Here is a 13183-nt window from a genome sequence, read left to right as displayed (position 1 = left end):
AGATTCCATATTATTTTATGGACTATATGTACTCTTTGTGTTTGAGCACTACAATTCTACAAGTCATATCTAATATGGGATATCTCTGTCTTAAGTGCAGGATAAGTTGATCTCTTATTCTGAATCGTCTTGTTCAATATTCTGGTCTCATGCTGCAGTGGACACTAGACTACCTGGTTCTGTAACTGGAAAGTTAGGGGGCCCTAGTCGACGGAGACTATCTTCTCCTGTGACAGCTCTTGTCTTGCAAGCTGTATTATCTCTTTGCTTTTGTACTCTATTTATTTGTTGATAATTTTGCTTTTTATACTCTATGGTGCATATTTTCTATGCTATTGCATTTGCACCCTCCCATGCTGTCTCCCTGTAGGGTGCGTGTTTTATCTACCCTGGAAAGTTTGTTTAGTAAGCTAGTTGTCAACCTTTTATTGCATGGATCTCGGCAATTAAACCCTTACCTGGTTCATAGTCTTGTAAAGGTCAGCATCTAATTCCTTTTCTCGATGTGTTGACAGATTGTGTCTGTGAAAACTGTTGCAACTGTCTCATCATGGTGCAAACATCTCAAAGACAGTGCTAGACTCAATATTGCTTGCAGTTTCTTGTGGAAATTCTTTGACAAGGTTGTTTCCTCAGCCATCAGTGACTCTGAGGTATGGTAAAATTTCCAAAATAGTTTTCACAAGATGTGTTTTCCTTAAGTTTAATAGTTGGAGTGTTGACCTTGACTCGAACTCCAAGATTTCTATAAATTCTAGGAGGTGCTGTATAACCATTTACCATATTTGTAAAGGGAATTGGATCCTCTCCTGTTCTTTAGTTGAGGGATAGTTGGCACCTGGCAGACACGTGGCAATGTGGCATAGTTGGTTGTAAAGAGGATGGTGATTTTTTTTCTCTCCTCTCTCCTCTCTCCTCTCACCTTCTTTGTGAGTTACACAACAATCTTTGAACTTCATCACTGCAACCGTCCATCGACCCAAAATATATTCCTTTTCCATAGTCTTACCATAAAACCACCATTATCAACCAGCAAAGTAGTACCGTCACTGTCCATGGTGGCACAAAGCCGTTGCAATCTTATGAAAACCCCTAAAGAAATAGTGAACCTTTATGGATAACAGGTGATTTTTAGTTTTTAGAGCTGGTAACTATGTCGTTATAGTGAATGAGATTGAATGAGGAGAGAGGAAAAGAATCTTAAATAACTGAAGAGTCTGTATTTGAGTTATCACTGGATAGCATCAAAAGGTTTTCACTAGCTGGGCTGTTGGGAAAGGTGGACAAGGAAAAAGAGAAGAATCAAAACGTTGGAAAGTACTGCCAAAGAATCTCTTATTCTCTGAAAACCAGTGCTGCAGCTAGATCAGTATATATTGGAGGTTATCAAGGTGGAGGACCGGAGCTGGAGAGAGGAAAAGAAGGCTTAGCTTTGTGGCTGCAATTCTAAAACCTCATATCTAATGAATCCTTTAATGGTTTCAAGCGTGTTCAGCAGCAGTGGCCAGCTAAGGACGTGGCAAGGTTTAGAAGTGGGCAAGAGGGAGAGAATGGAGGAAAAATGCTTTCCTTTTTTTTTTTCAGTGTTGCCACGGAGGGGGAGGGGGGCAAAGCAGTATTACACTTATTGGTACAATTCTCAAATTAAATGTTGTAGCTTTTAGTGATAAATCTTTGTTGATTTCTTCAAAGACGGTTCATTTATTAACAGAATGTTTTCCTATTTATTCGAGTAGAAAACATTACTTGAAATTGAGTGTAATATTATAGAAGCATCAGCCTAGATCCTTGTGATCAGGTATATAACTGATCGTCTGACGAATAATTCTTTAACGAAAGTTCTAAGTCTTACCATGCACTCTATCATATATGCCTTTTGTTTTTTTATTCCACTCACTACCTTTGATGTCTTCAATCAGACTAGTGCGGAGATTTATCTGGCTGCTTATGAAGCTCTGAGTTTTGCTCTTAAAGCTTCTGTCCCCGTGATTTCTTCTTCAGCTATCAATTGCATTCAAGACATGAGTAATTCGTCAGATCCAGTGGCAACAAATAGGCCTTTTCTTGATTCCATGACTATAAGATTTCTCAATCACATAAATGGTTTCCTTGCTGTTCAACAATTAGCACGGACAAGGAGGGCGGCATTAATGACCTGGAAGGTATTCCCCTATGTACTTTGTACCTTTTGACTTTGCTACCTCTTCTTAGCCCCCCTTTTTTTTGTCTTCAAAAGTAATAAAGAGGTGTTAGACCTTGACACTGTTAGCCATGTATCATGTATGAATGGAGGGTGAAGGACAAAATCACATGCTGTTGAATACCAAGAGGAAATCTATCCACAAATACAAGAAAAGTCAAATTATCTCTTTGGCCTTTTCGATTTCTATACTTTTGTAACTGCATTTCAGGCATGGGAATACTGTTTGAATAACCTTGTACTTATGGCCATAATCTCTGTATTTGCAGTCAAGTGAACAACTGACCATGGTCACAGTAACAGGACCAAAGTCCAACTCAAAGGCAAATATTTAAGTTGATTTATTTACGGACAAGCACCAGCTGATTGTTAGATGTAATTCACATAAGACCCCCCCCCCCCCCCTCTTCTCAAAGACCGGAGCTAAAATGATACATTTTGGATTTGGCTGTTATGTAATTCGGGTCATGGATATGAATTTAGTAGTAGGTCTGGATGTAACTATAGTGGCTGCTTGTCTTTTTGCACTTATCTCATGCTATTTAGAAAGAGATTCTATCTTGATTTTTATAGTGTCGAGGAACTTAAGAAGGTTAGGCGTGAATGCATTTCTTTTCCTTTCTATAGTGACTTGCTTGGCATTACTTTCTGCACCTGACATCCCAGTCTCATGGCAAATCAATGAGCCATGTTTCACTTTAGGTTCTCGTAAGCTTTTCTTATTTGTGAGGCTAAATAATTGACATAGTTTTTCTGGGAAGCTTGCAAGTGCATAACTTTAACCATTAATATCTCTTATTTCCTTTAAATAAGAATCATAGATATTTTAAATTTTGAATGTGTACGCTGCGAATGCATAAATTTAACCATTAATATCTCTAAATCCCTATAATTAAGAACTAAAAAGATGATATTCTTAAAGTATATGATGAGATGAATCTAACAAGATCCCACATGGTTATTTTGCTTTGCGTGAAAATCACAAGATATGGTCAAAGAGAGTGTGAATAGTGTACAAGTCAAAGTGTGTCAAGTATTAATAAAGGAAGAAGTATATAGTATTATAGGTAATTACCTTATCCTCCAGTTTCTTGCAGCTCTCTTATTATTTTTTCTTTTACGTTTCTTACCGTGTCAGTTTGCATCAGTGTATGATTCAATTCACCATGTCTTTATAGAGAATATCTTGCGGAATTATTCATTTATTGTTAAAATGATTTAGTGGGTGTGCCTAGAAGCTATATTATCAATTCCATACCATGCTTTTCAAAATGGAGTCCAGCTCGGGAATGGTGATACTTTCTTTTCAGATGATACTGTCAGACTTATCTTTGCTGACCTTGTTGAGAGGTAAGAAGTGAATCCATAGAATTCGTTTACTAAGAGTTTAATAGTGAGCCTGAGATGTAAATCAATGCTGGCTTTCTAGCTATTAACATGGTTATATTGTTGTCCTTTTCTTTTATTATTGAGGTTTTTGTTTTGGCTCATCAACATCAATTTACAGCCTAGAGACTGCTGGAGAGGATTCTGTTTTGTCCATGCTGAGATCAGTCAGAATGGTTTTGGATCTATTAACTTCAAGCTGCTCATTTATCTCGGCAGTGAGTGGGGTTGATGCAGAGGTAAGGGTTGAATTTCCTTATATATAGATTCTTTATACGGGTAATGGAAATCTTTCGGTTCCTTTTGTTTTTATTTATTTGACTTGTGGAGAAGAGACGGGTGTGGATGTAAATTAACACCTTCTATATTTGTTTCTTATTATCCAGCATTTCTCCGTATTTCCCCTCAAGCAATAACAAAGGATTTTCTTTTTCTTATTTACTATGAGACGAAACTCCGGTAGAAGGAAAAAGAAATCTTCATTATAAGAAAATATCAATTCTTTGCTTAATTTAGCAAAGATCCAGTGAAACGAAAGAAATGGCTGATGAGTGGAAATATGCTTTTTTCTCACCTAGGCAGCGCATAACCTTAATTAGTCTTAGTTATGTTCCATTTCTTTATATTAGTTATCTGAAAATACTGGGTAAAGTAGGGGGATAATAACAATCTTGACTAGTTATTCCTGGCCTGATTTTGAGTAAGTTTGAAGAAGTATGTCTTGAACGGGGGTAACTTTTTAGATATAAGGATTCTAGATCTGAGCTAGGTCATGGAAATTTTGTGCTCTAGAAACATGTCTCAGATAATTTAACTCTTATTTTGGTTCAGACTTTGAGTGAGTTTGAGAAAGTATGTCTTACCAGGTGGCGACTTTTAAGGGACAAGTGTTGCCAATCTGTGGAAAGCTTTTTATTTCATGACACTTTCCTTACGAGAAACATGTCTTTGAAGATGCAAATCTTATTCTTCTTGGCTTAGGTATATCTGATGCTCAACAGGACTGGCACATGTTTTACAGTTCCCTTAATCTGTATTTCCTAATTATTTCTTAATCTTAAAATTACTTCATTTTATTATGAGAAGGTCTGGTGTTTTCCCCTGGCTCTCTTTAATGTAAGGTGATTTTAGAGACACTATACTATCAATTTATCAAACTCTCAATGGAAAGAATGTGCAGACCATGTTTGACATTACTGCTGGTTATGCTACCCCATGGAATCTCGTTGTTGACGTCTTTTGTCAAATGTCTAAGGGGATGTTTGGTTCACATAATAGAAAGGGAAAGGAAATAAGAACAGGAAATAAGGGGGAGGAATCAAGATAGAGAAATTGGAAAAAAGCGTTTGGTTCAGATTCGGTAAAGAAATGATTTTCCTTAACTTCTGTTTAGTTCAAAGACCAACCCCAATTCTTAACACAGACTTCCCCTTCCATCATATTCTTTTTCCAAACCTCTTCCCCCCAAAGAAAAAAAAAGATATTCATTCTTTCTCCATATATACAGTGAACTGTCGGTGACTCAATGCCTCCAAGTCTTCAATCATCATCTTAAACATTAAACACCTTGGGAAAGTAAATAGTACCATCACCATCTCTGCCTTCACCACCACCATCTCCGCTGCATAATAATTGTGGTTTGGCTATTGGTGTTCTCGTTCGACCTACCAAGACCCCAATCTGGTAGGTTATGGTTCTCATTCTCCTCTACATTAAATTTCGTTTGGCGGTGGTTGATCTTGATGTGCGTGTAGTGGTTTCAAGGACCGGGAGAAATGTTCAAATTTGTGTTCTCTTGATGTTTATATGGAATTACATTTGCAGACAGCTTTGGTGTGCATGTTTGCATGGGAGTGATGGTAATTTTTGGAGTTCGGTGTTTAAGTGGGGATCACATAGGTGATGATGGTTGTGGTGGTGATGGGATGATGGTGGTGAGGTGCTGGAGGTGAACTAGAGGTGGCTGTGTCTGTGAACGATAGTGGTGAGTGGTGACATGACATGATAATTGATGCCAAACTGAATATGGTTCAAGTCCATTGGGCGGGGGGGGGGGGGGGGTGATGGGGATCAGGATTAATAGTTTGGGGTGAATCAATTCAGCAAAAATGGAGAAAGGGAACTGAGAAAAAGTGAACCAAACATCTTAAAAAAGAATTGAAAAAAAAGTGAATCAAACATCTTAAAAGGGGATTGAAGAACAATTTCCTTTCCTTGATTACCCTCTACAAACGCCCCCTAAAACTCAATGAGTGATGAAGATTACTTCTTCATGGTGACAATTGACACTTAAGAGAATATGTGGCTTTTATTGATTTTATCCTCCAGCATATGTGGATATCTCTTGGAGCCTTCAATTTTGGAGATAAGTTGATTACAGAGAATTGATGGAACAATCCAATATTTACCTGGTCCATGCTTATGCCATTCTTTTTTCTCTTGACCTCTCAGTGTTAGCTTGATGTATTTGTCTATGGAGGATACCTGTATATGTTAATGATACTTCTCTCTATTAGAAAAATTAACGCTTAGTGTTAGCTTGGATACCGCGCATTCTGGTAGTTGGAGAGGTTGTGAGAATATTGTTTTCCATTTAATTGTTTTGTGTTCTGTAGGGGTGGATCAAGTGGTGTCATATGGGAATCATCTTATGTTTGGGACAAGTTCATTTTGATTGCTAATCAGATATTACTTTTGTTTGTTAGATATTGATAACTCATACTCCATTTTGTGATTAATTAAATATTTTTTTCTGACTTTTATTTTTTCCCCTTCCATACTCAAGCGGTCTAATAATACTGATTTCGAGTGCACTGATCAGGTTGTCTTGAGTCCTGAATTGCTTACGATTCTTAAGATTGCTTACGAGAGAATTATGGAAGTCCAAAGAAATAGAAATCTAGTCAGTAAGTTCCACAACATGGTGTCTATTTTTTCAAAAGGGGGGGGGGGGTGGAAGGGTGTGAGAAAGTAGGTAAACCTACATCATATACAAGGTGACAAGGGTGACCATGCTGAACCGGGCCTCTAAACGTAGACATATAAGGTGCTGGGACTTCTGTTGTTAATAGGATCAAGACCAATGTTTTGGTGCTGAAGAGGAGGTTTAGCCACAAGCCCACACTTGTACACATTTGCAGATGATCGACCTTGGCTGCAGTGAGAGCCACTGTATGTCCTTGCTTGGCATAGAGCTCTCTTTTCTCTTTGTGGCGGAATTATTTGGTATCCTTTCTGTATGTTAGCTTCATATGCAATATTGAGACTTGGGAGTTTCTTTTTGATCAGGTTTTGGGATATAGTGCTGTTGTGCACTTGTGCTGACGAATGGATATCGTTAAAGTATGTAGTTTTGTCTGTTATCTGGTGTATCAAGTTGGGTCGAAGAAGAAAATTTATAGATATGGGGTCTGGATGGGATGTCATGTATCGGTGTATCAGATTGGGGATTATCGGATTTTAGGTGTGGTCTAATCATATTTCCTAGGATTGACTGACATCTTTATGATGTGTCTTCAGATGATCTGGCAACTAGTAAGGTCTTCTTGGATTCTGCATACCAGCTGTAATAAGCGGAGGGTTGCACCAATTGCTGCACTTCTCTCTGCTGTCTTGCATGCATCTCTGTACAGAGAAGAGGAAATGCACGTGGCTGCTGATGGACCTGGTCCTCTAAAGTGGGTATGTCTTTTTTTTGCTTCTCACTTTGGCCTCTGAGAAATTTCAAGTTATTATTGTCTGAAGTGGAGTAGTTTCATGCATGACATATATTGTGCATTTTTCTTGTAGTTTTGCGAAAAGGTTCTTGAAGAAGGCATGAAAAGTCCGCGTACCATTCGCCTTGCAGCTCTTCACCTGTCAGGGTTATGGCTTTTAAATCCTAGGGTCATAAAGTATTACATTAAAGAGCTAAAGCTTTTGACACTTTATGGATCCGGTGAGTTGGATGCTGTTGTATTTATTTCTTGCACAGGCTTTCATCATGATATTTATTAAGCTTGATAGGTTTCTAATAGTTAATATATTCTTTTGTTCCAGTTGCTTTTGATGAAGATTTTGAAGCGGAACTCACAGAAAATGGTGATGCAAGAACTGAAGTATCATTGTTGGCAAAAATTCCAGATAGCGAGTTGACAGAAGTATGTTAATCTATTCTATTCCATTATGTTAGGAATGATATTCCCTGGATCAAATGCAATCTATAATTGTGTGCGTTGTGCGAGGCAGCTAGAGTTAGTGTTATGTTGAATATGCAGCTGCAGAATTTGGATAATGACAGGGTTTTTCATATGTCGGTTTATAAGTGGGGATAGGAAGGAGAGGGAGTGTTGGTATGGAGATTCTAGTATATTTTATTAACCCCTGCTCTATTCCCCACACTAACCAAACAAGGGAATTACAAGATTTTTACTTTAATACCAATCACCATATCCTCGTGCCGCCTTTAATTTTTATATTCTGAAACCTAATCCCATGTGCCAAACCTACTGCAATTATTACATTTTGCCCTAGACATCCATTCTGTGCATTTCAAGCAAGAGTGCGAGACAAATTTCTGGTTGATTTGTTAATTGCACCCTTCTAATAGCAGCATTCTGCTTACCCTTGGTGTTGTAAATTGTAAATGATGAAGGATTGGTTAAAAGCCATCTTGTAATTGGGCGGCCTTCTGAGATAGATTTATGTCTCTTGCTTATATATGTTGTTACTTCATGGATGCATTCTGAGCTTTGGTTTTAATTGATATTCAGTGTGATTGCTGGTCAATTTACTCTTATAAGTTTGTTTCGGATGACTGCTGGTCCTTGTCAAAGCGTGGTTTATGCACCAGGGTGCACAATGTTCTCTGTGCACCCGAAAGAACATGTCGTTTATCTAAAACGTCATGAACTTTTTTTAGCAAATTTTCTAGGTAAAAAGAACATGTAGCATGTTTAATCTTCATTCATTAAAGAACATAGATTATAAGAAATCGAACATATATACTATACAAATTATTAGAATAGGCGGTCTAATTTTAACATAATATTAGACGAACTTAAGACTGGATTTTTCTAACAAGCCCATTCCATTTCACTCTAACCCAACATTATCCTAGTCATTCCTTCTCTTCCCCTTCCTTTTTTTCTTGATTATCGAACTACAACAGATAATTTTGAAAAAATAACTCGGTAGTTTTACCGAACGGATTAAACTAGTCACTAAATGGATTAAAGAATGTCATTACTGAATAGATTAAGTTGGTCACGAAATAGATTAACCTGGTCCCTAAATTGATTAAATTATTCACTATATTAAAAATGGTGGCAGGTTCTCCTCTTAATATTGGGCTTGGGCCGTGCCTAATTTTAAGTTAAATTAAGCGGTCTCTTACAAGACCAACTGTATATACTAAAAGAACATAGGATTCAAAATAAAAGAACATATTTTCTAAATTTAGATTTGAAAAACGTATCACCAATGAATTTGCAATTAAATACTAATGTCATTTTCTAATTAAACTAACATGTTCTTATAATTGAATTGTACTTATTATTTTCTTTTTAAACATCTTTATATTCTTTTTCATATTGAGTCATGTTCTTTTTTGTGTGTAGTGAGTGGTAAATAGATTCATGTTCTTTTTTGTACAACATCATGTTTAAAAGAACATAGGTCATAATGTATAGAACATTGAATAAAAAGAACATACAATTTATTCTCAAAGAATAGCGTGCACGATGAGTATTGTGCACTTGGGCGCACCTTCTAAATTGTGGGTCCTTGTCTCAACATATTTATCTTCTTTTCCTTAGCAACTAATTCTCTCTTTTTTTCAGAAAAGTAATACAATAATCTCACGTTTATGGCATGTAATGTTGATAATTAACTTTTTGACCAGGCATATATTAATACAGAGTTGTATGCACGAGTCTCTGTTACCGTGCTTTTTTACAAGCTAGCTGGGTCAGGCAGAGAAACTGATGATAGCTGTTCTGCCCTTGAATCTGGAAGATTTTTTTTGTTGGAGCTTCTGGAATCTGCGGTACAGTTTCTTTGTGGATATTGAATTTTACATTTCTTAGTATTGGTATTGAAATATCTTTATCAGCATTTATATTATGTGACGGAACTTTTGTTGGACAGTCTAAGGACATAACTGTGGATTGACAATTTTTTTGTTGTTGTTGGAATTTTTCATAATATGCATTATTAATTTATTAGGTAGCAGCCAAACTGCCTAAACTGTTGTTTCAATGACTTAATACTGGTTTCAGTTGAAGCTAATATCAGATAGATTTACATTTGCATTTATCTGTCTAATAGCAGTTCCATTTTTGGAGGGTTTAGCTTCGAATTGTTAAGGTTCAAAGTTTCCATCTTGAGGCTTTTGTATAGCTGGATTCAGGTTTTTGTCTCTGAGCGTCACTTCACATTTCTTGATTTTGTTGATAAATTGCTTTATAATAGTTGAGCCTTTTAGTCCTTAGTCCTCCTTTTGTGCAGGGGTGACATTCCCTTATAATTTAGAATTCCATTTTAGTGGATGAGTTCAAGTCCAAGGGGTTTAATACTAAAATTAGAATAAATTTACCTTTGGGTTTGACATTGGTATCTTGTATCTCTTGAATGCTGATCGTTTTGATCATTGTCACGCTTCTGTCCTTGTGTTCTCTCTCCTTGGAAGTTACTTTTTGCTTTGTTTTTGATGTTTGTTACTAAAGAAACAAAAATTTAATTTGTAATATTGACCAAGTTTACATTCCTAGATGCTCATGCACACCGACATTCTCTAAATATACACTCATTTATATTCATTAAGAAATTGACAGTATTACCTACTTTGACAATTTAGAATTCCAGAAAAACAAGTTCATAAGCAATGAAATTTGGAGATTTTATTTTGTCTGGAATGGATTGCAGGCTGTGCTAAAAAATCAGGTGTATTTGCTAAGTGTTCTCGTCATGTGAATCAATTTTTTCGAAAGCTTTCATCTCACTTTCTTGTCTTCGCTGCCTGTTTCATTATCTTGTCCTTGAATTCCACAACAGTGAGTGGAAGATGTTTAAGGAGATAAGCACCATGTATACAAAAAGCACCCATTACAATAACCGGTTGTGTACAAAATGTACCAAATAGGTAGTTTTCCCATTGCACCACTTCTGAGTCCTGGTAATACTTTTATAAGGGGCTAAGAAATACATTAGCCAAGAAACCTATTAAAAAAACGAGAGTGAAATAATCATAACTATGTGACTGATCACGTTACATCTTTCAAACATGAATTACTATAACAAATTTACGGGAAAAGGAAAAAAAGGAGTAAGTTAAAATAATGTGAACTGGAGTAAAGTAATTAGAAAAATCTGTAAAATATTGTGCATTTAGAGAGTATTTGTCTGCATTGGTGCATCTATCTTTATATTTTTAAAAGATAATGTTCCTTTATAAAAACTGAAAAACTATATAAACATGTGAAGCAAAAGAAGAAACATGGCTAATGCCACATAAAAAGAAGGAAGAAACATGTCAGGCATATTCAATGTAAACTATATCGACTGTATAATATTGCTCTTATATGAAATTTTGAACTCTTTTAGTCACTAACTTGTGTTTTCACAACTTGTGTTTTCTCTCTTTTAACATTGGAAGCCTTTACCTTTGCATTGATGATAGCTCCATATAAGATCTAAGGTGTTCAATTGAAACCCAATTTTGGAATGCTTGATTTTGTTGTCCCCTTCATACTAGAGGCTAATGTTTTGACATGGGTATGGTAGGGGTCTTTGCCAAGTCTATGGCATAATTGGCAATATCGGTGTACCAGAAAGGAAAAAGTAGTTAACTATTTACCATAAGACTCCTCCACTTAAGAATCAGGTTATCTTCTTATGGCTGTTGTATAGTTCGAGTAGAGTGTTTGGTTCTGACTCACACAATAGCTTGAATACATGATATGTTGGCTACTTCTATTTTTCTTTATTTGCATGTTCCAGGGTGCTTAAAATTTTTTATTTATAAAAAAGGCTTCAGTATAGAAAGTTGTATAAGTGATTGAAGATCAAATATACCATTATAAGCAACAAAATTTGAGTTTGAATTGGTTACTTAGATCTGAAGAGGAGGGCAATTCTTTTATGTTAGCTTGGTTTGTGAGAGCTTTCTTGTGTGGGGGAATAGTTGTTAGTGTCTTCGAAAATAAGTTATCAAGATGAATTATCTCATTGGTCCCATCAATGGTATGCATGAATGCAATAGTTGGTGTCTTGCTACTCACGCTTTCTCTTTGTGGAATCGTTGGCATATAGATATAATAATGGAAAAAATTCTTTTAGTGAAGGTTCCTCGAGAAGGGAAGAGATCCTTCTTATCCCCAAGTTTCCCATTCTTACCAATGTTGCTCCATTCTTAGTAATATCCTTTTTTGAAGGGGAATAAAAACATGAGATCCTAATTTGCATGGAAATCCACACCATATGGGGTCAGAGACTCAAAAGAGCTAACCCCCCTTGTTATGGACTCCATTGATTTCTCCTAAGGAAGTGCATTGATTTCTATAGGTTGTTTTTGGTAAGTTGTAAATTATTATACTTCTTTCTGAAATAAATGAAACGCGTCTCTCTTTTATGTGAGAGCTTTTTGGGAGAAGCGTTTCATTTATTTCAGTATGGAAGAAGTATGATATGTTCAACCAATGTAAGGGACTTGGCCTCACCTAGGCACTTTTCAAATGGAGGCATTATTCTTTGCTCCCATATTGGGGTGAAGCATTCTTTTCATCTTCTTTGTTTGATTCAAGAAAAATAAATTTATTGATTGAAAGTAGAAGACATTGTAACAAGTCCTTATGATAGCAAATTTATGTTCATTAGCATGAATTTATAGTGGAATATCTATATGCATTTGTAATTTTGTATGGAACTTTGTGTATCAAGTCTGTGATATGTGTGCCAGAGCTTCACACCTTGTTCCTTGGGTTTGAGGAACGGGGACCATTTGCACATCAATGCTCCTTTCAAAACTAATTTGTTTCTTAAAATTTTCTGTGAACTTCTATTGGGGGGTAAAATATGATGTGCCCTTCTGCAAGTGCTGATTCCTCTGAGATTTATTTGTGGTGTGGAGGTGGTTACTCTTAACACTTTTTTCGGATGCCCACCAGGGGATGTGTTTATTTTTGTCTGTGTGGTGTGTGCTGTACTGTTGTTTTATGTAGTCTTTCCCACGTGGTTTCTTCTTTTCTTGTATGTTTATGATTGCTCCTTGCACACTCTATTCATGTATCTTCATTTCCAACAATCTTCATAGTATTAGTATTATTTCATAAATTTGTTTGTCGTCATCCCAACAAAATCTTGCAATTGAGCACTCTACTGAACAGTGTTCCATTATGCAGGTTAACGACAAGGATCTTGCTAAAGAACTGTATAAGAAGCATAGTGCGGTAAGTGGTAAACCTCGTCAAGTTTGACTGGGATACATTTGTGAAAGTTAAAAAACTTCAAAGTATTCATTTTTAATATGCGAGGGTTGGGATTCAAACATGAAATGTTTGTGGGCTGCACTTTTCATGGTTGGGACTTGGGATGCGCTAAAGATAGCTGGTCTGTGGTAAA

The 13183-nt window shown here is 36.3% G+C and overlaps 1 protein-coding gene across 5 annotated transcripts in view; it reads left to right on the top strand.

Moving 5' to 3' along the window:
- Positions 1–13183, top strand: part of LOC104892830 (uncharacterized) — a 51177-nt gene that overhangs the window by 21404 nt on the left and 16590 nt on the right. For all 5 annotated transcript variants that reach the window (XR_007274552.2, XR_008969358.1, XM_019249507.3 and 2 more), the window contains exons 14-23: positions 101–253; positions 516–653; positions 1920–2162; positions 3423–3550; positions 3708–3825; positions 7106–7267; positions 7376–7523; positions 7625–7725; positions 9468–9611; positions 12964–13011. Coding sequence is in view for 3 of the 5 variants with exons in the window: in XM_019249507.3 (XP_019105052.2) it covers positions 101–253; positions 516–653; positions 1920–2162; positions 3423–3550; positions 3708–3825; positions 7106–7267; positions 7376–7523; positions 7625–7725; positions 9468–9611; positions 12964–13011 (1383 nt within the window). In the remaining 2 variants the exon portion in view is untranslated. The remainder of the gene's footprint in view (positions 1–100; positions 254–515; positions 654–1919; positions 2163–3422; positions 3551–3707; positions 3826–7105; positions 7268–7375; positions 7524–7624; positions 7726–9467; positions 9612–12963; positions 13012–13183) is intronic.

Source organism: Beta vulgaris, chromosome 5 (genome assembly GCF_026745355.1).
Source record: "Beta vulgaris subsp. vulgaris cultivar EL10 chromosome 5, EL10.2, whole genome shotgun sequence".
NCBI lineage: Eukaryota > Viridiplantae > Streptophyta > Magnoliopsida > Caryophyllales > Amaranthaceae > Beta > Beta vulgaris.
This window is presented reverse-complemented; position numbering and strand designations above follow the sequence as displayed.